The following is a 22,471-nucleotide window of genomic DNA, read 5'->3' as shown; positions in this document are numbered from 1 at the left end:
CTGGATAACTACCAGAATGTCTTGTAATAATTAAAGTCTGTTCAGAGTTTTTTCTGTTGAAAAAGCTGTATAAATGTGTTGCAAAAAACCAACCAACCAACCAACCAAAAAACCCCAGAAAACTGGTCTGTTTGCTCATATAGGTATAGAGGATATAGGGAAAGAAGGAAAACAGTTCGGGATATAGCTGAGCTGATAGTGTGTGCATAAAACATAGTCTACATTTTTTCCTGCTATCTTTTTTTTTTTAAAGTTACACTCCCATGATATCTGCTTAACTTAAAGTCCTAATTTAGGAGATTCCTCCAAAATTTTATATGTAAAGATCACAGCACGCATTTGGGTGCATATATATGCCTATCAACTTAATAAGGTATGTTTAGGAAAGGATGAGTGCATTTTAAAGCACCTCTACTGCTTTTGATAGAACTGTGGCAACATCAATCTTTGTGAACCTGCTTGTACAGTCAGTGCAGTGACTTAAATACTTTTTTGCATTGGTGAAAAACACCCATCAGGCTTTTATGGAGCCTGCTTCCTTGAAACAGCTTTACAGCTGTAATTTTCCTCATGCTGGGACCTTGCAAATATTTTCAAAAGGTCTCTAATGATTATTATTTTTTTTTAATCTAGTGTTAGTGTGCTTAAATTCACTATACAATAGGCTGGATTTTTGTCAAAAAATACCAGGAGTTCACTGAGTTCATGACCTCTGTTCAATGAAATTGTAGTTATAATTGTTGCTTTGAATAATAGAAAAATACCCTAATGTGCTCTGCAGCTCTTTTGATATGAGGGTTGCTATAAATGCTAGAGAAAGTAGCTATTTAGGTCACTTTGTGGCCAGGGCATTAATAGTTACTGCCATCTGATTTTCAGTAGTACTGGCAATAATAATCTTTATCAGCAATACCTGTATGCAATTCCTCTTTAAGGAGCAGCAGATGGAGAGGAAGCTGAGAGGTCAGCAACCTGAGGAGGGTGTTACATGAAATAAGAAGTATATTCAAACCCCAAATATCTACTATAAGAACAGAAGTAAAGAAAAAACAAAACAAAACAATCCCCCCCCCCCCCCCCCCCAAAAAAAAAACCCCAACCAACCCAAACCAAAATTGTTTGTTGTTTCATAGTTGTTTCCTCACTGATCAGAGCATCTTTAAAAGTTGTTTTAGTGTTCTAGGGAGTCCAGATGTTTTCCTTCAAGCAGGAACTTATTTGTTGATATGGTAGCCTTTAGATGTCATATGAACAATACCTCCTAGTTTGGGTTTGATCTCCTAATCAAGAAGATTATTTGTTGTTTTGATGGTTTCAGAAACATACCTGTCCCTCCTAAACATAATCCTTCAAAATCACCAGTTCACTGCTATCTGCCTCAGTCAAATCCTGTCTCCAGCATAAGGAAATTTGCTTTACTCAGATTTAACTCGTCTAGTTTTCTACTGGAGTTTGGTCTATGTTCATATTATCTTGCAAACACCATTTTATGAAAAGTTTTGTTTAGCTTATGCTAATATGATAAGCTAACTGAAAATGAAATTTGAAGAGTGTGAGCATGGTATTCTTAATGCCAGCTAATTTTGTGACTCGAATGTAAACTTTGACTACTGTACAGGAAACAATTGATGCTTGCAGTATTTGGATTTGTGCCATTATAACAGCTCTTTTTTCTGTAGAGCATTAAGAGAACATGTGTATCCCAAGAATGCATGTGTTTAGACAATTTAGTTTAAATTAATTCCCTGTCTTTTTTTTTTGTTCTTAGATGACTTAGAAGCACAAACAAAAGAACATGCATATTCTACCAGCTGTGAGAGTGCATGGCATCAGATGGATACTGCAGCTGGAATACCTAAAACCATTAATGTAGAAGCTGCTACCAAAAGTAAAGCAAAGGTATTTCTCTTGTACTTTTCTATTAAGTGCAACTATGAACTTGAACAAAATTCAAATAACTCCAATTATTATTGTTGCTTTGAATATGGCTAAATTTGGGCTTTCGTATCAGCTCACTGCTTTTGATATTGATCATTTGAATCCTAGCAGGTGCCACTGTTAGGATAGTTTCATTAGAATGCCATGATCCTGTAGTGAGTCAGGTGTTACTATCACCATCTCATTTTTCTTTTTCTCCCTGCTTCACTTTTTGAGTTGCTTGGTCTGTCAGCCCATAGTTTTTCAGAGATTCCTAGGCTATTGACGTTCTGCGATCAAGTTTCTGAATTTCAGCTATGTCTTCCCTTTCTATTTTTTTTTAATGAAACAACTTGTCTTTAGCATGTGAATAAAGTCTTATACTTGATAAAATTAAAAAAATATTGACATGGTGTAAGTCTGAAAAAGGTGTATTTTCAATTTGATAATCCTAGACACCTACCTTCTCTGCCTTAACATGTCATGTTCTTTTTCTGATCAGGCAGAACACATACAGATCCGTTCAGGTACAGAAACAGCCCTTCTCCTACATGATCACTGAAAGGAAACGGTAGCTAGCAAGTTTGACTTGGTTTAGCTGATCAAATGATGAAGGCTGCAGACTTAAATGTAGAAGAACTGGTTGGCTGCACTTTGACTGCACTGCCATAATTGCTTTTCTTTCTAATTTATCCTTATCCCTATTCTTCTAGATACAAAATGAGTAATTTAGGGTTTTGATAATGTACAAATTGAGGGTAGAGTAGATCAGAATCTGGATACACAAGTTTAGGTCACCCTTAGTCTGATATGGATGCTAAAATGTTCTCAAACACAGACAAATCACAGAATGGTTGAGGTCGGAAGGCACTCCTGGAGATCATCTTGTCCATCCCTTCTTGCTCAAAGCCAGGTCAAATAGAGCAGGTTGATCAAGATCTGGTTACGTTTTGAATATCTCCAAGGATGGAGACTCTATAGTCTCTCTGGGCAACCTGTTCCAGTGTTTGATCATGTTGACATTAAAAATCTTTTCCTTGTGTTTAAATGGAATTTCCTGTGTTTAAAATTGTGCCTGTTGCCTCCTTTCTTTTCACTGGATACCTTGGAGAAGAATCTGGGTCCATCTTCTTTACTCCTCCCTGCCCCCCTCCTCTCCCCATCGGGTATTTATACACATTGATAACATTTCCTCCTGAGCCTTGTCTTCCTGAGACTAAACAGTTCCAGCTCTCTCCTCATATGACAAATGCTCCAAGTTCTTACTCATCTTTGTGACCCTTCACTAGACTCCAGTATGTCCGTGTCTTCTCTTGTACTGGGGAGTCCGTAAGTGGACACAGCACTCCAGATGTGGTCACACCAGTGCTGAGTAGAGGGGAAGGATCACCTCCCTAAGCCTGCTGGCAACTCTTTTCTTACTGCAGCCCAGGATGCTGTTGGCCTTCTTTGCCACAAGGGCACATTGGTGATTCATGGACAACTTCATGTCTACTAGGACCTGCAAGTCCTTTCTGCCAAGCTGCTTTCCAGCTGGTCAGTCCCCAGCCTGTATGGGTGCATGCGGTTATCCAGGTGCTGGTCTTGGCATTTCCCTTTGAACTTCTTGAGATACTTCTCAGCCTGTTTTTCCAGCCTGTTGAGGTCCCTCTGAATGCCAGCCCACTCTCCTGGTGTGTAAACTGCACCTCCCAGTTGTGTATGATGGGGAAATTTGCTGAGGGTGCACTCTGCCCCATCGTCCACGTCATTAATGAAGATGTTGAACAGTACTGGCCCCAGTCTTGATTCCTGGGGTACTCCACTAGCAAGTGGCTGGCCTCCTGCTGGACTTTGTGCTGCTGATCACAACCCTTTGAGCAGCCAATTTTCAGTCCAGTCATAGTCCACTCAGTCCAGCCTATGCTCCATACTTCGTCAGTCTTTTTATGAGCATGTTATGAAGACATGCATGCATATCTACAGGAGGACATATGTTTTCCTGAATGTATGTGTATCTAAGAGAGGTGGGTAGAGATTGTGGTCTGGACATGACTGTCTACTTATTTCATGCCCTTTGCTAATAGCCAATGTGAAAACTAAAGAAGAAATCAGACTTGAGTGATAGAGAAAACTGTAGAAATAGCTTTGTCTTCCCCTTGTAGCGAGGCAGATGGTTTAAAGTTAATTGGAAAAATACTGTGTATTTGGTCACGGTAGTTTCTTCTCTGCTGTATTTGTTCCTGATGGTATTTTACTCACAGTTCTTCCAACTGAATTAAAACAATTTAGGATTTTAAAAGTTTTACAGGAACTAAGGCTTCCTAGCAAGCAAACTTTATTTAATCTTTTAAACAAATTTTGTGGAGTAGACTTAAAAAATCAGTACAATGAGAATTATGCCTATTGCAGTATTCCTTCTTGACAGTCGATTAAATATGACAACTAGAAATGTTAATATATTACCATATACCGAAATGCAAAATAATTAAAAAAAAAAGAAAAACAACCACCAAACCACAAAAACCACTAAACCAAAATTTCTTAATTTGGTGCTTAACTCATTTTGGTTTGTTGTAGGATGGAATTCATAAAGACAAGTTTGAAGATGGCTTATCTAATCATTCTGACTCTGTCCTGAGTATTAGCACAATTGCCTCTGCTATTGCTAATGCTTCCTCCAGTGCTGATCCTTCCCAGCTAGCTGCTATGATGATGGCACTCTCTAATAAAAGTCAAAGAGCCTGTTTCCTTCCTGGAATTGTTAAAGAGGCAGAACTCTCTGCTAATCAGGTATTATCCAGCAATGTGGAAAATAGCGCATTTGATATGGAAAAATACCTCAAAAAAACAGATGAGATTGGACATGAAAGTGAATATGAGAGTATTGTGAAACATGAAGCATCTGTCCAGAACCTTATGCCTGATACCTTTTTACTGAGTAAAGATAATAAGGATACTCTTGCAGCAGACTTGATAAATAATCATAGCAAGCAGGAAGAAACAGAGAAGCGATTTCTGGATTATTTTAATGAAGAAAATTATATTCAGAATTTCTCTAGTCTGCCTGGACTTCCCAACCATGAAGATGTAACAGCAAATAGTGTTAAATATTCAGAAAAGCTGTCAGATTTAGTAAATAGTAAACACTTACAGTCAGTGAATGCTGATCTTAGATCAGATATGCTCGATACCCAAACCTCACCTACTGGAAATGAAGCACAGACATGTGGAATTCCTTTAGCCACAAAAATGGAAGTGGCACAGAGAAGTCCGCTTGCTTACCAGACCAACGATCTCACTAGTAGCTGTTGTATCAGGGAAGACACAGAAACAGCAGATCAAGCAACAAATGCTGTTCCTGAACCATGTAATGATTTGGTGGAAAGAAGTACAGGAAATACTCTGTCACTCAGCAACTTACAACCTGCCAAGCAATCTAGTAAATATGTCTCAGTAAGTCCTACAAAAGCAAAGCCTACACAGAAATTGAACAATGATGAAAAGAAGCAAAATTCAAAAATAGAGAAGAGAAACAAAGATGCCAGTACTGCTTGTGGTGGGAATGCAAAACATGTAACTTTTGAGAAGCTCTCCCCAACTTCCCAGAGTAGTACTGGTAAGTAAACCTGTATAAATGTAACCAGTTGTTGAAGAGGCTTTTCTTGACAGTAGGCTTGTTTCCTGTGCTTAAATAAATACTGTTACTAAATTCTGTTTGTTTACCAGAGCATAAACCCATTCTACCTGAATGTGACTTGCAGCCTCTAGAGGATGAGCAGTATAGCTTCAGACCTTCAACTTCACCACTAATCCACTCTTCTCCTAGTGAGACTTCTGGAACAGCATTTTCAGGGTAAATTTCTTGCTGTAGGTTATAAGAATTAATAATACTTCATGAGGATTTTTGAGGGATCATGTTTTAGTTTGAATGTTGTCCTTGGTCTCAGTTTATAGAAGATCTTTATTAGGCTAAGACTTCATTCTTAGACTAAGCTTTCTATTTGCTTTTATTATGTGTGTGGGGAAGCAGTCTTAAGCAATTTTTAACTTTTTATTTTCTTCACTGGCCTGATGAGACAGAGGTGCTGGACAGCAACGTTGCTGTTTCTACTCAGGATTATCCAGTAATGCAAGAATACAAAATATTCAGCCCGTTAGCTAGTTGTATACCTCAGATACCTAAAACTTTGTTGTTGATGGAGCTACAAAATCCCATATTTATTAATAGTTGTTCTAGTGTAATTCATCTATTACAAATAAAGCTAGTTGGTTGGGGGTTTTGGTGTTAATTATATGATAAGAAAGCTTGACATTGTATAGACCAATGAAGATGTGTTTTTTTTTAAACTTAGTTTTTTTAAAAAAGTTTTTTAAACTTTTTCACTCAGTTTGGTTCTCTGATTCATACCACTGCTTGTTGTGAGAGAGGATGGGTAGAAATATTTGTATTGCTTTTGACCACTTCATATTTTGAAACTACAACTTGTGTCTAAGATTTAAGGCTTTCTCAGCAACTGAAAGGGCAATGTTTTTTAAATGAGCTCCCATAACAGTAAGTGTTATATAAACTATAAGAGTGCAGCTAAGTTGATTATGTAGTCTTAAACATATAAACATGGCCAGTAGCCAAAGGCTGTATACATTCTCATAAAAAGAGGAGGCAACTGATTTCTTTGCCTTAACTTTTAAGTTCACTGTTTGATACTTAACTATAGTTAGTGTATTGTATGTGATATTAGAATTACAGGCTGTCTGGCATTTCTCAAAAGTTAAAATATGCAGAAGTATGGGTATTTTTGCAAGCATGTTATATAGACAATTAGGATTTCCAGTTAAAATTGTCAGTGACTTCAATTGTTTTCATATTATCTCTTCTTGTTTGACAAAGTGGTGAGAGATCCCGTGTTTTCAGGTGTGTGAAATGAAGACAATCTCAGCAGTGAATAGGAAATACTAATGCATGATGCCTGTGATGTTGAATGATTTCATGTGACGTTCTTCCATCTAGTTAGATACAAGTATATTGATTCATCTTTTTTTCTTTTAATAAGTTGTTGTGTTATTTCTGTGACCTTAGCATCTGAGTTCAGTTGTGGAACTCTGATGCTTTGCCTTACAGATTTATATCTAATGAAAATGAGTTTTATGTACATCAAAGCCAGAACTTGTAAAGGTTAATTGAGAGCTGATTTCTCATTTCTACTGACTGTGCTAAACAGAATGGCTAAGTAAGTTGATTTTTAGAATAGTATAGCTAATGTGTAATATTGATTTTCTTGGGGGCAGCATTAGAAATACATTCTAATACTGATGTTCTTTGAATCTGTTTTTCAGGTCTGAAACTGACTTTACTTGCACGTCATGTTATCAGGAATCTTCTTGCAAAGAGAGTGTACTACCTCAGTCAGTTTACTCAAGTCCTAGCATGAGCAGATTAACATATGTCTCTGCATCTGACAGTACCCTTAAGAACACAGCTGTAATACATAATCCAGAGACATACTGGGTAAGAAAATCTTGAACTGTAAATATGTATTAATTCCCTTTCTTTAAAACAAACAAAACTACACCTCTCCCTCACCCCCAAACCAAACCCTTAAATGGTCAAAATAATTAGAATAAATAGATGAAAAAATGTCAATAAATTAGAAAAGCCTTAAGGGTTTTGGAAGAGTTTAGGACATGCTGTGCATAGGGAAAAGGTGTTCTGCTTCTCCCCCACTCCTGAGTTTCAGAAATTTAAATTCTGAAATAGATTGTGTTAAATGCACAAACCCTAATGAATATAAACATAGTAAAACATTCAAAGAACTTCTAACTTTTGAAAAACAGTTAGAGTTGGTGTATTTTTCCCCTTTGATTCCCCCCCCCCCCCAATTGCATGTTAAGTCATTCTGTTCTTGGAATGCAGTGCAGTATTCCAGTAGTAGTTTGTAGGATCTATATCTGCTTTCATCACTCCTGAGGCTCCCTTTCTGCTCAGCTTCAGCTGTTAGGAGAATATTTTTCCCTTTTTTTTTTTTTTTTTTCCCCTGGAGAAATGTTTATAAATATGTATTTTAGCTTTAACTTCTTTTTTTTAGGACTGAAGCTATCGTTTTCTACCTCTGACAGTCATTCTGACTGTTCTTACTGCTTTAGCAAAGAGTGTAGTCCGAGAGTGAAACTTTTGTTCAGACTTGCAATCTTCTGCTGATTAAGATAACTGGCATTCTTTTATCTAAATCCATGGGTTCCTTGGAGTCTGGAATCTTTCTGTTATGCCTCCCTGCTTCCAAAGTGTGTGGAAATGTGGATGGAACGTCAAAAAACAAACAAACAAAAGCTGAAAAACCTCTCTGACTGCATCCATATCTGTGTAAATCTGAGTGGTTACATTTACTTTGTAATACCTTTATCAGTTATGGATTCCTCTAACACAGGAAATAGAAATGCTCTCCACTGTGCTTTTTTTTTTTTTTCCCCGTTTGCAGAGGGTGAGGCTTTTCAGTACTCGTGGCTAGTGAAAGCTTAGTGAAGCTTCTTCTCTTCTTCTCTTCTTCCTATAGGAACACCAGCAGCAATGTTCCTTCATGCTGAAAGCATCAGGAAGAAGGAAGTGTGTGTTCTGGCCATAGCCCATTTTGGTCTAGGTCTAGTTGCTCAAGTTACACGGGGAATATCTGTTCTTTTCCATCTTGCTGTTTCCAGTGGGAATCGCAGTCCTGCAGGAAGGAACCCAAGGGCAAATTTAAATGGGTATTTGCTTCCAGTCAGTACTGGCATAGCATCAGTTCTTGGGTCTATTTCACGTCTGAAATGCATATGGTTCTAGATTCCTGTCATCTCATGCAAACGAGTGGCTCTTGATGCTTTGGTGTAACTGGCTGCGTACTAGTTTGCCTCTCTCTTGAAGAGATGCTACTGTTTGAGTAGTCTTTGTTCCCCAGGGTAGTTTAGCAAGGAGATCCTCAAGTGCTTTTCCAAAGTTTTATATTTGTATTATGAGTAAGTTTATAAGTCCCATTTATAAGGCTGCAGTGTTAATTTATTCCCTTGGGTTAGTAATCTTTTACGTTGAGAGGGAGAGAGACAGACAGATCTTAATCTCATTTGTACTTGTTAAGAGCCACTTTCATGTCCCTTGCCTGAAGCTTCTTACAGACAACAAGAATGTTTGTATTGGTGTTATCTTCCGATCTGAATACTTCCTGTAACACAATCTGTTTAACCAGATTAGCCCTCTCCCTTTACCACTAGGGTCAGGTTGTCAAAGGTGCATGATTTTTAAAAATCTTTTTTTATTTCTTGTTTGGTTGTGTCCTGGTTTCAGCTGAGATAATTTTCTTTATAGTGGCTGGTATGGGGCTATGTTTTGGATTTGTGGGGGCTATGTTTTGGATTTGTGCTGAGAACAGTGTTGATAATACAGAGATGTTTTAGTTGTTGCTGCACTAGTCAAGGACTTTTCAGCTTCCTATGCTCTGCCAGGTGCAGAAGAAGCTGGGAGGGGACACAGCCAGGATAGTTGATCCAAACTGACCAAAGGGCTATTCCATGCCATATGACGTCATGCTCAGTATATAAAGCTGGGGAAGAAGAAGGACCGGGGGGGACGTTCAGAGTGATGGCATTTGTCTTCCCAAGTAACTGTTACGCGTGATGGAGCCTTGCTTTCCTGGAGATGGCTGAACACCTGCCTGCCCATGGGAAGTAGTGAATGAATTCCTTACTTTACTTTGCTTGTGTGCGCAGGTTTTGCTTTCCCTATTAAACTGTCTTTATCTCAGCCCATGAGTTTTCTCCCTTTTACTCTTCTGATTCTCTTCCCCCATCCTATTGTGGGGGAGCGAGCGAGCGAGCGGCTGGGTGGTGCTCAGTTGCTGGCTGGGGTTAAACCACAACAGGTTGATTTGGCCTAGTGAGCCACCTCACCTCAGGCAGCTGCCCTGAATGCCCTTTTTAAAGAATTGTAACTTGCAGCTTACTTTTCTACAACAATCCAAACAGCTAGTTTATTGTTCTTTCCCCTTCTTTCACATGCCTTTCCCTGCCTCCCGAGCCCTATTTATTTAAGCTGAACAATTGCTTTATACGGTTGATATTCTTCATCCTTTCCTGTAGCTCTCTTGTTCCTGTATCAGAGTTCTCTAGGTACACCTGTCCTGAGCTAATGTCTGATTGCTTTGAAACCACACTGTATAGTTTTGGTTTTGCAACTTTTAAAAATTAGTTTGAAACACCATATTTGAAAATGGAATCTGTGGTCTGGATGTACTTCACAAGAAAAAAATTAACCTTTGTAGCATGTCTAAAGAACACTTTCATTTTTCAGATTGGTAGGGGAAATACGTGGAGTTCCATCCACTGTATTGTGCAGGCTGCCAAGTTGGGTGGGAGGGTGGGTCTTCCATAGTCAATCCTCCTCCACTGATTAGTGCCAACGCTGTTCTTAGTAGCTATGAACAGTGCATGAGAGGGTGTAATCACTTCTGCTCTTGACAGTTAACCCAGTAGGAGATTCCTTGAAACACATTTGTGTGTATGCATGTTTATGGTTTGTACTTCTTTTTCTCTTGGTTTGATTTCTAAGTACAAAAATTCCAGGACTCTGAGGATAAGGTGCACTTATTCTACCTACACCATGCATACCTGCCAAAATGGAAGGTCTTTAGGCTTGAATGACTTCTTTGTGTGAGTACACAAAGAAAGCAAACTGGCAAGTATGTCTTTAGTGGTGTGTGTGGTGGTGTTTTTTTTTTGTTCTCGGAAATCTGCTATGATGTTACTGTAATTTACTGCTTTTAGGTCCTTAGCTTTTACTAAGAACCCTAAGTACAGATTTGATACCTAATCAGGATGAGCTTTTTGTTAGTGGACTCCTAATACTTGGGGATTCTCATTTCTTGTTAGAAGAAACTTAGACCTTAGCAAGTACCTTTGCATTCAAGAAAGTTATAAAGAATATGGAGAGAATAATCTATACCACACTTGGATGCTGCTATTTAGGATCGATTCTATCAGAAATAAGGATCGATTAGGATCGATTGTATCAGAAATAGTGTGGCCACCAGGACTAGGGAAGTGATCATCCCCCTGTACTCGGCACTGGTGAGGTTGCACCTCAAACACTGTGTTCAGTTTTGGGCCCCCCACTACAAGAAAGACATTGAGGTGCTGGAGCATGTCCAAAGAAGAGCAGTGAAGCTGGTGAAGGGTCTAGGGCACAAGTCTTCTGAGGAGCAGCTGAGGGAACTGGGGTTGTTTAGCCTGGAGAAAAGGAGGCTGAGGGGAGACCTTATTGCTTTCTACAAGTACCTGAAAGGAGACTGTAGGTGAGGTGGGTGTTGGTCTCTTCTCCCAAGTAACAAGGGGTAGGACAAGAGGAAATGGCCTCAAGTTTTGCCAGGGGAGGTTTAGATTGGATACTAGGAAAAATTTCTTCCCAGAAGGGGTTGTCAAGCATTGGGACAGGCTGCCCAGGGAAGTGGTTGAGTCACCATCCCTGGAGGCATTTAAGAGACATGTAGATGTGGTGCTGAGGGACTTGGTTTAGTGGTGGACTTGGCAGTGCTACGTTTACTGTTGGACTTGATGATCTTAAAGGTCTTTTCCAACCTAAATGATTCTATGTTTCATGCATTTTTAAACATGAAAATCTTTGTGGTATTGGATCCAAACACAATATGTAAGAAAATTTACTGCAGGTCTCTCTTTTTTAGAATAATAATATCTGTGAACCAGTCAGTGAGTTTAGGAATCTGCTCCATTAGGTTTTTTTTGTAGTACAGTTACTTTCTCACAGAACGACACTATAAAATCATAGGAAGTCAAACATTTTTGGCCCTGTGGAAGCTCTCTCAGTCTGTGGTAACTTCAGAAAGCAGAGCATTCTTCTGTTGTTAATGCCTAGTGTCGTGGGTTGACCCCAGCTGGTGGCTGATCCCTGCCACAATTGCTTGCTCACACCCCCACAGCAGGATGGAGGAGAGAATTCCAAGGGCAAAAGGGTGGGGTGGGGGACTGGTGGGTTGAGATAAAGACAGTTTAATAAGTGAAGGGGGGGAGAGGGGAGGAAATGATGCAAAAGCAATCACTCGCTACCAGCAAACCAATGCCCAGCCATTCTCCGAGCAACAGCTACTTCCGAAAAATTTCCCCACAGGTTTCTTGTTGAGCATGATATTAAATGGTGTGGATTCTCTCTTTGGTCAGTTGGTGTCAGCTGTCCTGACAGTGTCTCCTCCCTACCTCTTGCCCACCCCCAGCCTACCCTCTGGAGTGGCAGAGTGAGAAATGGAGAAGGCCTTGACACTGTGAAAGCACTTCTCAGTGATAGCTAAAACACTGGTGTGTTATCAACATTGTTTTGGTCACAAATCTAAAAATACAGCACCACAGGGGCTACTATGAAGAAAACCAACTCCATCCCAGCCAGACCCAGTACACCTAACCAGAATGTGATTTTAGACAGCAAACAAGTTAAAGTCGCAGGTTTTATTTTTCAAGGTGAGGCGCTACAGATGTTACAAAAGCAAAACTTCAGACTAGACTTGAAAAACTTGATTATTTATATTGGATGGCAATACTGGTGTTAAGATTTGTCTTGTTTTATGTACCCTATCTGCTTTTCTAAAATTTTTAATACTGCATATTATATTTGTTTACTAGAGTGAAAATGCTAGTGAACTGAGCACAACAATAATTCGAGCCAGCCCAACTCCTTCGCAGGAACATACAAATGAAAATTTAGAAGACCACTCATGTCAAAGAAATAGAAAAGAAGCACTGCTTAGTGTTGACCAGAAATCAGAAGAAAATGAACTTGCAGGTCTTAAAAGAAAGCTTGATGACGTACTGGGTCAAGAACTGTCCAAAAAAGGTTTTCTGAAGAATGAAAAGCAGCCTGCATCTATTCCTTCAAATCAAAAGGAGACAGACCATGTTAAATCAGCTGTACCAAGTAAATTCTGTGTCTTTCAGCCACTTTCTGTTGATGTTGATGCACAAGAAGTGTGGCAGGATCAAACAAGCAAAGCACAGAGACAAGTATTACCATCCTTGAATGTATTACCCGTATATCCTGGATTAAGCACTTACATGCCATTCAAACAAAACTCATCTGGTGAACAATATGTTCCTATTTCAAGCTTTAAATCCCATGTCACTACCTCTGAGAGTCAAGCAATTTCTTCTTCTGTTCCCACATTGCTTACAGGACGTTCTCTTGCAACGACTCCATTTGCACAACAGCATCTGGGAAGTACACCATCTACTGGAAATACAGTGTTGTCTGAGTTTCATGGCTGCAGCTCTGCAGGTTTTGGTCTTCCAGCAGGGCTTCCTTGTGCCGGTATCCCAGCAGGACACGTTGAGAATCCACTTATGGTAGGAATTCCTTTAGGTCCAAATATTGGGCCTGGCTCTTTGGGTACAGCTTCGCTTTGTAATCCACACTCTACTTCCTGGAACAAGAATATCTTAAATATAAAATCATGTACTGGACAACCTCTTGGAGCTGGTAGAAACGAGTGGGAGTTGCCAAAGTCACCTGGTATTGGTAAGTGTGTTTTTTAGAGTGTGTTTAAAATACAGCTGTGGACAAGAATGGTGATAATAATGATGCTAATATTATAGTAAATAAAATTAAGATGACTACTAAGTGTAACCACAACTATTCTTTATGCAAGCTTTGTTATTTTAAAAGAAGGCATTACTAATTTTCCTTATTTAAAGATGTTCTCTGAATTCAGTGTCTATTTTTATAGTCCCCTTAATGGTCTTAAAAGAAATTTTTCATAATCTAGAAGAACTTCAGCATTCTTCTTCAGCATTCAGTGGTTTTGTGTTTGTTTAAAGGATCTAGGACTGTCTTTCGTAGAAAGAAGAGAAATCCTAGCTGCGGTTCATGCTAGGCAAGACAAGTCATGCTCTGGAAATTCAGTTGTGTTTTATCTGGAAAGCAGATGACATTTCTGTCTCCAGCCTAACTTGGTGTTAGCAGTCGGTTAAGCCAAAAAATCCAAGGAGGAGAGTGGAGATCTTAAGCTGTTTTCTCATTATGAAGGGGAAGGACAAGCTGCCAAGCGTCTTCTGTACTTTCTGCTATTTCTCTGTATCTCGACTTAGCTCTAAACTTAAGCAATGCAAAGTAGTGTTTTATTTTCAAGACTTTTTTAACCGATCATCTCTTTAGTTGTTTTTTGCTATACTTTTTTCTGGCTAATTCTTTCAGATGAAATGACAAGCTAGTGGGGTTGAAGGTTTGAATTTGTGGCAATTTAGAGGTTATTTTCTGTTTATTGGCTGTTCTAGACAATTGATCTTGTTAGTGCATTTTAAAATAGTAAAATTTGAACCATCTTACTCTTTGCCAGTTTTTAATGCACATAATTTCTAGGGTTTTGTACATGTTCTTGAACTCTGAATATCTATATAGTCTAAACTTGTTTTTTTGGCAAACTTGAGTTTTTGAATTTAATTTCCAGTGATGCCAGTCTTGGTTTATATTTTCACCTTCATACTTGTGCTAAATTTTCTTTTTTTTGGAGAGGAATAAGAGTGTGTGGCTTTAGAATAAAACTTGTTGTTCAGGTAACTAAAACTACTTTAGGTGATTATGTGTGTCTCTAACTGAGAAGTCAAATTTTTACTTTGACATGAGTACCCATTAGTGGGTTTCTGGATATAATGGAGATTGATCCTTGGTGTGCCAGAGAACTCTTACTTCCATTTGAGTTTTGACTTGTCATTATAATGTTGCAATTCCTCTGAAAGAGTTATTTTGAATATTTTGGAAGTAAGGGCTTCCTGGAAGTAAAATATTTGAAGCAGGATTTATTTTTGATTTGGTGACTGCACTTCTACAGCAAAAATCTGATCTAGGAGTACTCAGTATTTTCTGTAGCAAAAAATGCCTTAACACCTTTTTAGGTAACAGTTATACTCTGGTGAAAAAAAGATTTTTCCTTTTGGTTGGTGTAAAAGTTCTAAAGATGTTGTAATACTGATATTCACATTTTCTGAGTTGGGCTAGTACTGATTAAATTCTGAACACTGAAGATTTTATATAAGGTACCTATGTATATATATACTTTTTGGGTTAGCGTCTGCATGAGTTGTTCTGTTTCCATAAATATTTTTGTTCGTAACAGTAGAACTTGAAGTAAGATGCAAATTAGAAACAATTGATTGAAATTCTGAGTATCAGTCTTGTGGAAAACATTCTTATGAAAACTATAGGAGTCAAACATTTCCTTGCTGTAATGAAGCAGTAGCCAAATGAGTTTATAAACTTGACATGGTGGCAGCCTGAGTACTGATTTGCTTCTGGGTATTTGGAACTAACAGGAGCATATTTTCTCCCAAGGACATGTAAGAGTACCAGAAGAATTGAAGTTCCCTAATGCCTGTTGCGTGGGAATTGCATCACAGACGGTTCTTAGCATTTTTAATCCAACTGAACGGTGGTTGCAGGTCAGCATTGGAATACTCAGTGTTTCAGTTAATGGGGAAAAGGTAAGAGATTTTTTAAATAAAGTTATAGGAATAATGCTGTAATCTTACCAGATGTTATATGTAAAATTAGAGCCCTCTGCACAGATTTGTAATTTTTTACCATTTTGTAGTTAATATGGACAAAAGGAGTGCTACCCTCTTTCAGCCAGGCCACCTGACTTATTCTGACAAGTAGGCATAGAGAGGTAAATGCCACATGACGGGACTGACCTGTAGAATTGCTTTGCATGTATAAAGTGTTGTAGCTTATTCGTTCCCACCTTTGTATGCAAAAAAAGCCAGCCCTAGAAAAGAAAGCATCCACACAGAGAACTGTTACTGCTAAAACATTTTGTGCAGTTTGCTCCCATTTTTCTTGAAATCAGGAGATCTTGTGTGACAGAGGATGAGAAATATTTGGAGCAGGCTTCAAGCTAGATGGGTTGCTCTGTGGGTTGTATGTAGCTTGTAGGCCATAGATTGGGCATCTTGCACTTTAATTTTGTTAAATTCTGTCTACTACTGTCATCATAGTAATAGTTCCAGAGGTAAAAGATCTCAAGAACATGAGAGTGAATTAGATTAAATGTCCATCAGTATTTAATTTCCTTTACTGATGAATACTCCTAGTAGAGAAGAATATAACAGGACAAGCATAGTATACTCTGAGCTTCTGGCAGTTTGATGCTTGGGAACTTTTGAGCTAGATGTTATTTCTGTTTTTATTAGTTTTCGGTGGACTGCTCTTTATCTAGTTAATCTCTTGAAATCGCGTAGTGTTGTCCACAGTTCAGTTCAATTGTGGATTCTATGCACTACTGCTTTTTTCCTTTTTTTTTTTTTTTTTTTTTAATCTGGTTCTTGCTGTTTTTGTTTGGTCCTTATTACTGAGAAATAATGGACAGTAATTCACTTTATATATTGCTGCTTGTAAGTTTTATAAATCCTTATCGTATACCTCCTTAGGTATATTTTTTCCAGCAGATGTAGCACGTGTCTTTCCAGGAGTATGACTTCTGTTTTTGCTCTCATTTTCTCTGAATATTTCTGCTTTAAAAACCACCAAACCACAATTCTGTGTTTGTGTGTATATATACATGTGTGTATGAGAGTTAAGATTTCTTACATATTTTTCTAGTTACTCAGTATCATTGGGCTCTTATGCAGCTCTTCAGACATGAGATTCTGTTGTACCAGGAGGTGATTTTTTTCATGAAATTACTTTACAGTTGACAGTCCCATTTACAGTTGTTTCCATGAATAAATATACACATGTAATTTGTTTGCTGCACAATATAATTAAAAAACTTTTTTTTTCAGTCAAGTTAGCTCTGAGATATACTGAGTATGACTTGCAGTCTGTTGTTCCTGCTTGAAGATTTTCTATGAGTATGTTCACAACAGAAACTTTAAGGCATCTGCACTAGGATTTACTGGTGACCTCCATCCACTGACCTTTACATTACTCTTCCACAATACCTCTTCCTCCCATCTTTGATGGCAGAAAGCACCAAGTAGAATTGGCTTTGTTTGTTTATTTTGCTGCTGTTCTTTCTCAAAAATCAGGGTTTTACTTATGAATTCACTTTCAAATATAATAAATACTATAATCCCAGTGTTAATCTTTCACTAGATGCTGGAAAAACCCCAGCAACTTTCAGGCTGAAATTCCTACAGTTGCGTGAGATGCAAGTGGGGCATGAATATGAAGATGCAATAATTAATGTTGAGCAAAAACATATACAAAATGTCTGTGTTGAGCAGTGATGCCAGATAAATGTGGTATTTTTGAAAGAAACTGTCCTCTGGCAAGAGGCCTGCTGAAAATGACAGAGATTTTGTTTTTCAGATGGATCCTGTGAAGTATCAATGTCTGGTTTTCAAGAACAAAGCCATCGTAGGACCCTATTCTACCAATGATCTGAAAATACTTTTCTTACCTTGTCATTCGGGGATCTTTCAGTGCATTCTCAATGTTTCATCTTGGCCAGTTTCTGCAGATGCTGAGACAATCGTTCAGGCAGAAGCTTTGGCCAGTAGGGTAGTTCTGACAGCAGTTGCTGAAAATCCTGATTTAGAAGTAAGTAGCTGCTTATTGTGTTTTTTTTTTTAATTGGAATTTTATGAATAGTTTAATGACACTAGAAGAGAATAGGAATGCAAGGTTGTTCCTCAAAGGAACCTGGGATTTCTTATTTTTGGAGTGGGGAGGGAACATAGGAGAATGTTTATGAGAAGCTTATAGAACTATCTAGGATGTTTTAGTTGTGGAAAAGCACCTAGCTGGAAATGAAGAATTATTATGCAACTGTCTGAAAAGAATAAATTAAAAGGTATTGCTTTTTCATTATTAAAAGAATGGATGAGATCTTAAACATCTAATGCTTTCTAAGTAGCTGCTATGTTGAATACCATTGGGCATTAAAATGTAACAAAAAGCATTTATTTCCAATTGTAAGGATTTCTTTATTTTTTACATCAAGTAGGCTTTGTCTTGGTTTCTTATTACTTTCAGCTTATCTATGGTTGTAGATAATATTTTCTTATTTTGGACTAACTAAAAATTAAAAGTAAGTGGAGTATAAAATGCTTTGTCTTGTGTCTTATCACAAAGAACAACCAGTTAGGAGACAGTGTGACATTAAGAATTAAATCTGGCTTTATGTAGTCCTAAATTTAAGAGTATGGACAGGCAGAAATGGGCTTGATGGTACTTTTGGAGGTGACTGAACAAATTACATGATATGAGCAATGTCACAGGCTAAAAGTAAAATTTTCAGTCATTAACCACAGCTAAGAATCTTTTTCCATTTTAAGGTGGTCTGTTAACCTGCTTTGGGCTAAATATATGTTTTAAAGTAGTGATATTCTAGTTGAATACACAGGAATGGATATAATTTTTTTTTATGCTTCTTCCATAAATTTTAATTTAATTTTTAATGCATTCTTTTATACATAGTTTGGCAAAATCCATCATTCTCCATGTTCTTCATGGTATAGTTCATTCAAACTCGCTTCATATTTAAAATAAAATTAAACCCTATGCTATGTCTCTGCATGTCTTGTTATATTCTTGAGACTGGAAAAAGTACCAAATAAAAGTTGTCTTTTTCTGCAGATCATGACACTCAAGTGTTTTTATGCTAACAAAAAATTAACTACTTCTTAGTTATTTTCTTAACTTTTAACTTGCTAAAATGACATTTTAACTATCTAAAACTGACATTTCTTACTTGCTAGGAATAATCATAGTTTACATTTATTTTTATTTTAAATTAGCCAAATTTGGTTGTGTACTGGGATTTTGTGGATAAATGTTGCACTAGGATTGGCTTAATCGATTGAGGCAAAATATGTGGGAGATAACCAGTTGGATGTAACCCCTTCTGATATCAAAGATAACATGTTTCTTAGACTCCTCCTACCCCTGGTAGGAGGTGTGTATTGTATGCTGGTATAGCATTAAGAGAATGGAAAAGATGAATAACATCCTTACTTTCCTGGTGCTTTTGTGTGGTAGTGTGTTTTGGAGGTTTTCCTTCCTTATAAGTTCTGCTTTGCCTTAAAACCAGGTGGAAATAGGAAAAAGAGATTTTCTGGATTTTGGTGACTTGACTTCTGGCAGTTGGAAGGCTCTTCCACTAAAACTTGTCAACAAAACCCATGCTTTTGTGCCAATTAGACTTATTATTAATGCCGTAAGTACAGTAAACTTCCTTTGTGTGAAAGTTAACTTATTGTGCTACTGAATTTTAATACCAAAACACTTTGTTATATGTCATTAAGAAACATACCCTGGACACTAGATGTAAGATTCCCAAGGAATCTTTGGTTAGTCAGGAAATAATTTTTTTTTTTGTAGGGTGGTATCTGTTTCAGCTGTATTAGTACCAACAAAAATGCTTCATGTGGGGTTTTTGTTTGTTTGGGGTTTTTTTCCCTTTTTTTTTCTTTTCTTTTTTTACAGCTCAGCCATGGACTGCTGCCTCTGTTACCTGATTTGAGAGCACAGGGCAGCAGATAGCAAAAGGGTTGTGTTGCCTAATCCCTCCCTCTGAGAAGGAGGTGTGTGCCACTGTTCAAGTGGAACAGCTGACTGTTCAAACAAGCAGCCAAACTTGCTTCATAGCAATTTTAACATATTCTCTCTTCCTCTGCAGGAGCGAGAGCAGGGACTCTTCAGTCTATCCGCTTTGTCTCCCACTAGACAATAATAACCTGTATTATAGGCTACAATGTTGTAGCTCCTCTGCATCTCTGTGGCAATGCAGATTTTTGGCTAGGCTGGCTACTGTTTTGTGCTGTGGGAAGAACTGGTCTTGTTTCCTTATGTGGGGGGACAAGAAAGGACTGGCCTTATGTTAAGATTGGATCAGGTCGTCTTGGTGACTAGTGAGATTTGGTCTTGAACAGCCAAACTTCTTGAAGGCTTAAACTAGCCCGTTCCAGCTTGTCTCCTTTTACTGAAGAAGGGTTTCTGACTATTTTTAGAGGATTTGCTGGACTATCACATACCAACTACAGGCTAATCTTTGATTGTTTTTTCCAAAGTACTTAGATCGTTCAGAACTTGCCTTGTTTTTCTCAGCTTTGTCAGCATTATTGTTAGTGACGATAAGAGATTTAATACTTTTAATACTTTATTTCTTTGACAGAATGCAGTAGCTTGGCGTTGCTTCACGTTTTCCAAGGAACCAGTTAATCCTTCTAATGAACAATCTCTTCAAATGAATGCAGCTTCTCAGATAGCAGCTCCATCAGTTGTAAATCATGTGATACATGCAAGCTATGATGGGCAAGTGAGTACTGTGTAGTTGACTGATTTTTTTTTTTTTCCTGTTCCTTGCCATCTGAAATGATGGTTCTGAACATCTGGGTTGACAGTAATGATTTTTGGGGAGTCTATCTATTTGAGCAGTAGAGTTTTGTTGCTAGTTTTATTTATTTATTTATTTATCTTCAGTAATTCTCTCCCCTCCCCATAAGGTGAGTCAACCAATTTCTTTTTCAGGATCCCGAAGCTTTAACAGTTTGGGTTCTGTTCCACGCACCTAAGAAACAAATTTCTTGTTCAGGTATAGCAATTTGATTTTCACTTCAACTAAAACAAATTTGACCTTTAATATATGCATGTGTTAGAATTGCATGAACAGGCTGCAAATTTGAAATGAAACATTCTTTCTTTGGTTTGTGTCCTAATATTTTGGGTATCGCATTCAGTTTTAGTAACAGAAGGAGGTGGAATGCTTCTATGTCTTAATCTTTTAGATATTAAGAGGTATTTATACTTCAGTATCAAGCTGTACAAAGCGGTTATCTCCTGCAAGATGTGTGAAATTTGCTTTACTCCTTTTGCTGAGGGAATTAAATCATCACTTAAGAAAACATGGTACTGGTTGCAAAATAGATAAGAAATTTGAAGAAACCTCTGAGTTTTTCTGGCTTCCTAAATAGTAAATAGTACATTTATCAACTAGTTTGACTAGTATGTTAAGATGGGGTTTTTTGTTTGCATTGGGGACAATTTCAGCCACATTTGACAGAAAAGTAAAAATCTTAATTAAGATCCTGTGAGACTTTATTTAAAAGAAAAAAAAGTGTTGCCAGGGTAATGGGGAGAGTTTCTGTTAATACCACCACAACATTGATATGTTAAGATTGGACAGTAGCTGAAGTGAGACAGGCATCCATAGGATTGACCTTTGCTGCTAGCAGACTTGCTTGCTTTTGTTGCTCATGGAATTGTTCCTAGATTCCTTGGGTCCAGCAGATGAATTCTTGGCAAGAGTTGATGTGGAAGTGGATAGTCCAGGACCTAGCAGCGTAATTAAAAGTATTCCTCTCCGAGCAAGAGCTGGAACAGCAAGGATACATGCTCCAAAGGACTTACAGGTTTGCATGTATTTACAAAGTGTGTTTTAATAATAGTTTGCCTCTCATAGCCTACTTGTTTTGTAATGTTTGGTTTTATTATATATGTATATATACATACACACTTCTTTATGTTTTCTAGACAATATATCTGTCTACTAGTGTGGGTTCAACAGCCAAACAGCAGCTGCCATTGAAGAATGCTGGAAACATTGGTGTATATTTGAAAGTTAAGGTAGGTTGGCTTCTCCCTCTTGAAATCATGAGTTTTGTGCTGTTAATGTTGTATTGAAGCCAGAGCCAAGCCTTGGGATCCTAGCTTAACTGTGTGGTTTGACAAAAGGTTTACAAATTTACATAAGGGAATCTGGAGCACAGGTTATTTTTTCCTCTGTCCTTCCAGTTGCAGGCAGCGACACTGGAAGAAACACAGACCCAGTCTACTAATACATGGCTCCATGGCTGGTGTCACTGCCCATGGTGACACAATTTCGGGTTTTTCGATAATGGGATGGCCTACACGGCACCAGGCCCGCTGGCGTCAGATGGGATTCACCTTTCTCAAAGGGGGAAGAGGGTCTTTGCTCACAAGCTAGTGGGGCTCATTGGCAGCTTTAAACTAGACTTGAAGGGGGAGGGGGATAATATCAGGCTTGCCTGTGACAAGCTATGGGATGACACACCAAGGTTGGAGTGCTAGCAAGGAGTGCTAGCAAGGTCCCTCAGCCTGTTTTTGAGACATGCTGGCTACACTGGAGCACAGCTGAAGTCTTATGGAGATCAGCCAGGGGCTCCTGAGGTAATAGGAGACAACATGGAAACACCAGTGAAATACCTCAAAGGAATTAAGGGGTGACCTCTAAGAAGGTGACATGGCCGACAGCCCAGCTGAAGTGCCTCTACACCAATGCACGCAGCATGGGCAGCAAACAGGAGAAGCTGGAAGCCACCGTGTTGCTAGAAAGCTACGACCTAGCTGCCATTACTGAAACTCGGTGGGACAAATCCCACGACTGGAGTGCGGCTATCGATGGCTACAGGCTGTTCAGAAGGGACAGGCAAGGAACGAGGAGCAGAGGTGTTGCCCTCTACATCAAGAAATGGATGGAGTGTGAAGAGCTGTCTCTGAAGAATAGCCACAAGCAGGTTGAAAGCTTATGGGTAAGAATTAGAGACCAAGGCCACAAAGGGAACCTTGTGGTTGGTGTCTACTACAGGACGCCCG

The 22,471-nt window shown here is 38.4% G+C and overlaps 1 protein-coding gene across 1 annotated transcript in view; it reads left to right on the top strand.

The window, feature by feature from the left end:
• Window positions 1-22,471, top strand: part of CEP192 (centrosomal protein 192) — a 96,139-nt gene that overhangs the window by 34,760 nt on the left and 38,908 nt on the right. The window contains exons 25-36 of the mRNA XM_075495456.1: window positions 1,769-1,899; window positions 4,477-5,515; window positions 5,626-5,752; window positions 7,234-7,405; window positions 12,550-13,438; window positions 15,248-15,396; window positions 17,225-17,455; window positions 18,948-19,073; window positions 20,031-20,174; window positions 20,387-20,450; window positions 21,128-21,267; window positions 21,389-21,481. Coding sequence (XP_075351571.1) covers window positions 1,769-1,899; window positions 4,477-5,515; window positions 5,626-5,752; window positions 7,234-7,405; window positions 12,550-13,438; window positions 15,248-15,396; window positions 17,225-17,455; window positions 18,948-19,073; window positions 20,031-20,174; window positions 20,387-20,450; window positions 21,128-21,267; window positions 21,389-21,481 — 3,305 coding nt within the window. The remainder of the gene's footprint in view (window positions 1-1,768; window positions 1,900-4,476; window positions 5,516-5,625; window positions 5,753-7,233; window positions 7,406-12,549; window positions 13,439-15,247; window positions 15,397-17,224; window positions 17,456-18,947; window positions 19,074-20,030; window positions 20,175-20,386; window positions 20,451-21,127; window positions 21,268-21,388; window positions 21,482-22,471) is intronic.

This window comes from Mycteria americana, chromosome 2 (assembly GCF_035582795.1).
Source record: "Mycteria americana isolate JAX WOST 10 ecotype Jacksonville Zoo and Gardens chromosome 2, USCA_MyAme_1.0, whole genome shotgun sequence".
In the NCBI taxonomy this organism is placed as follows: domain Eukaryota; kingdom Metazoa; phylum Chordata; class Aves; order Ciconiiformes; family Ciconiidae; genus Mycteria; species Mycteria americana.
The sequence above is the reverse complement of the archived record's forward strand: the minus strand, read 5'-3'. Positions and strand labels throughout refer to the sequence as shown.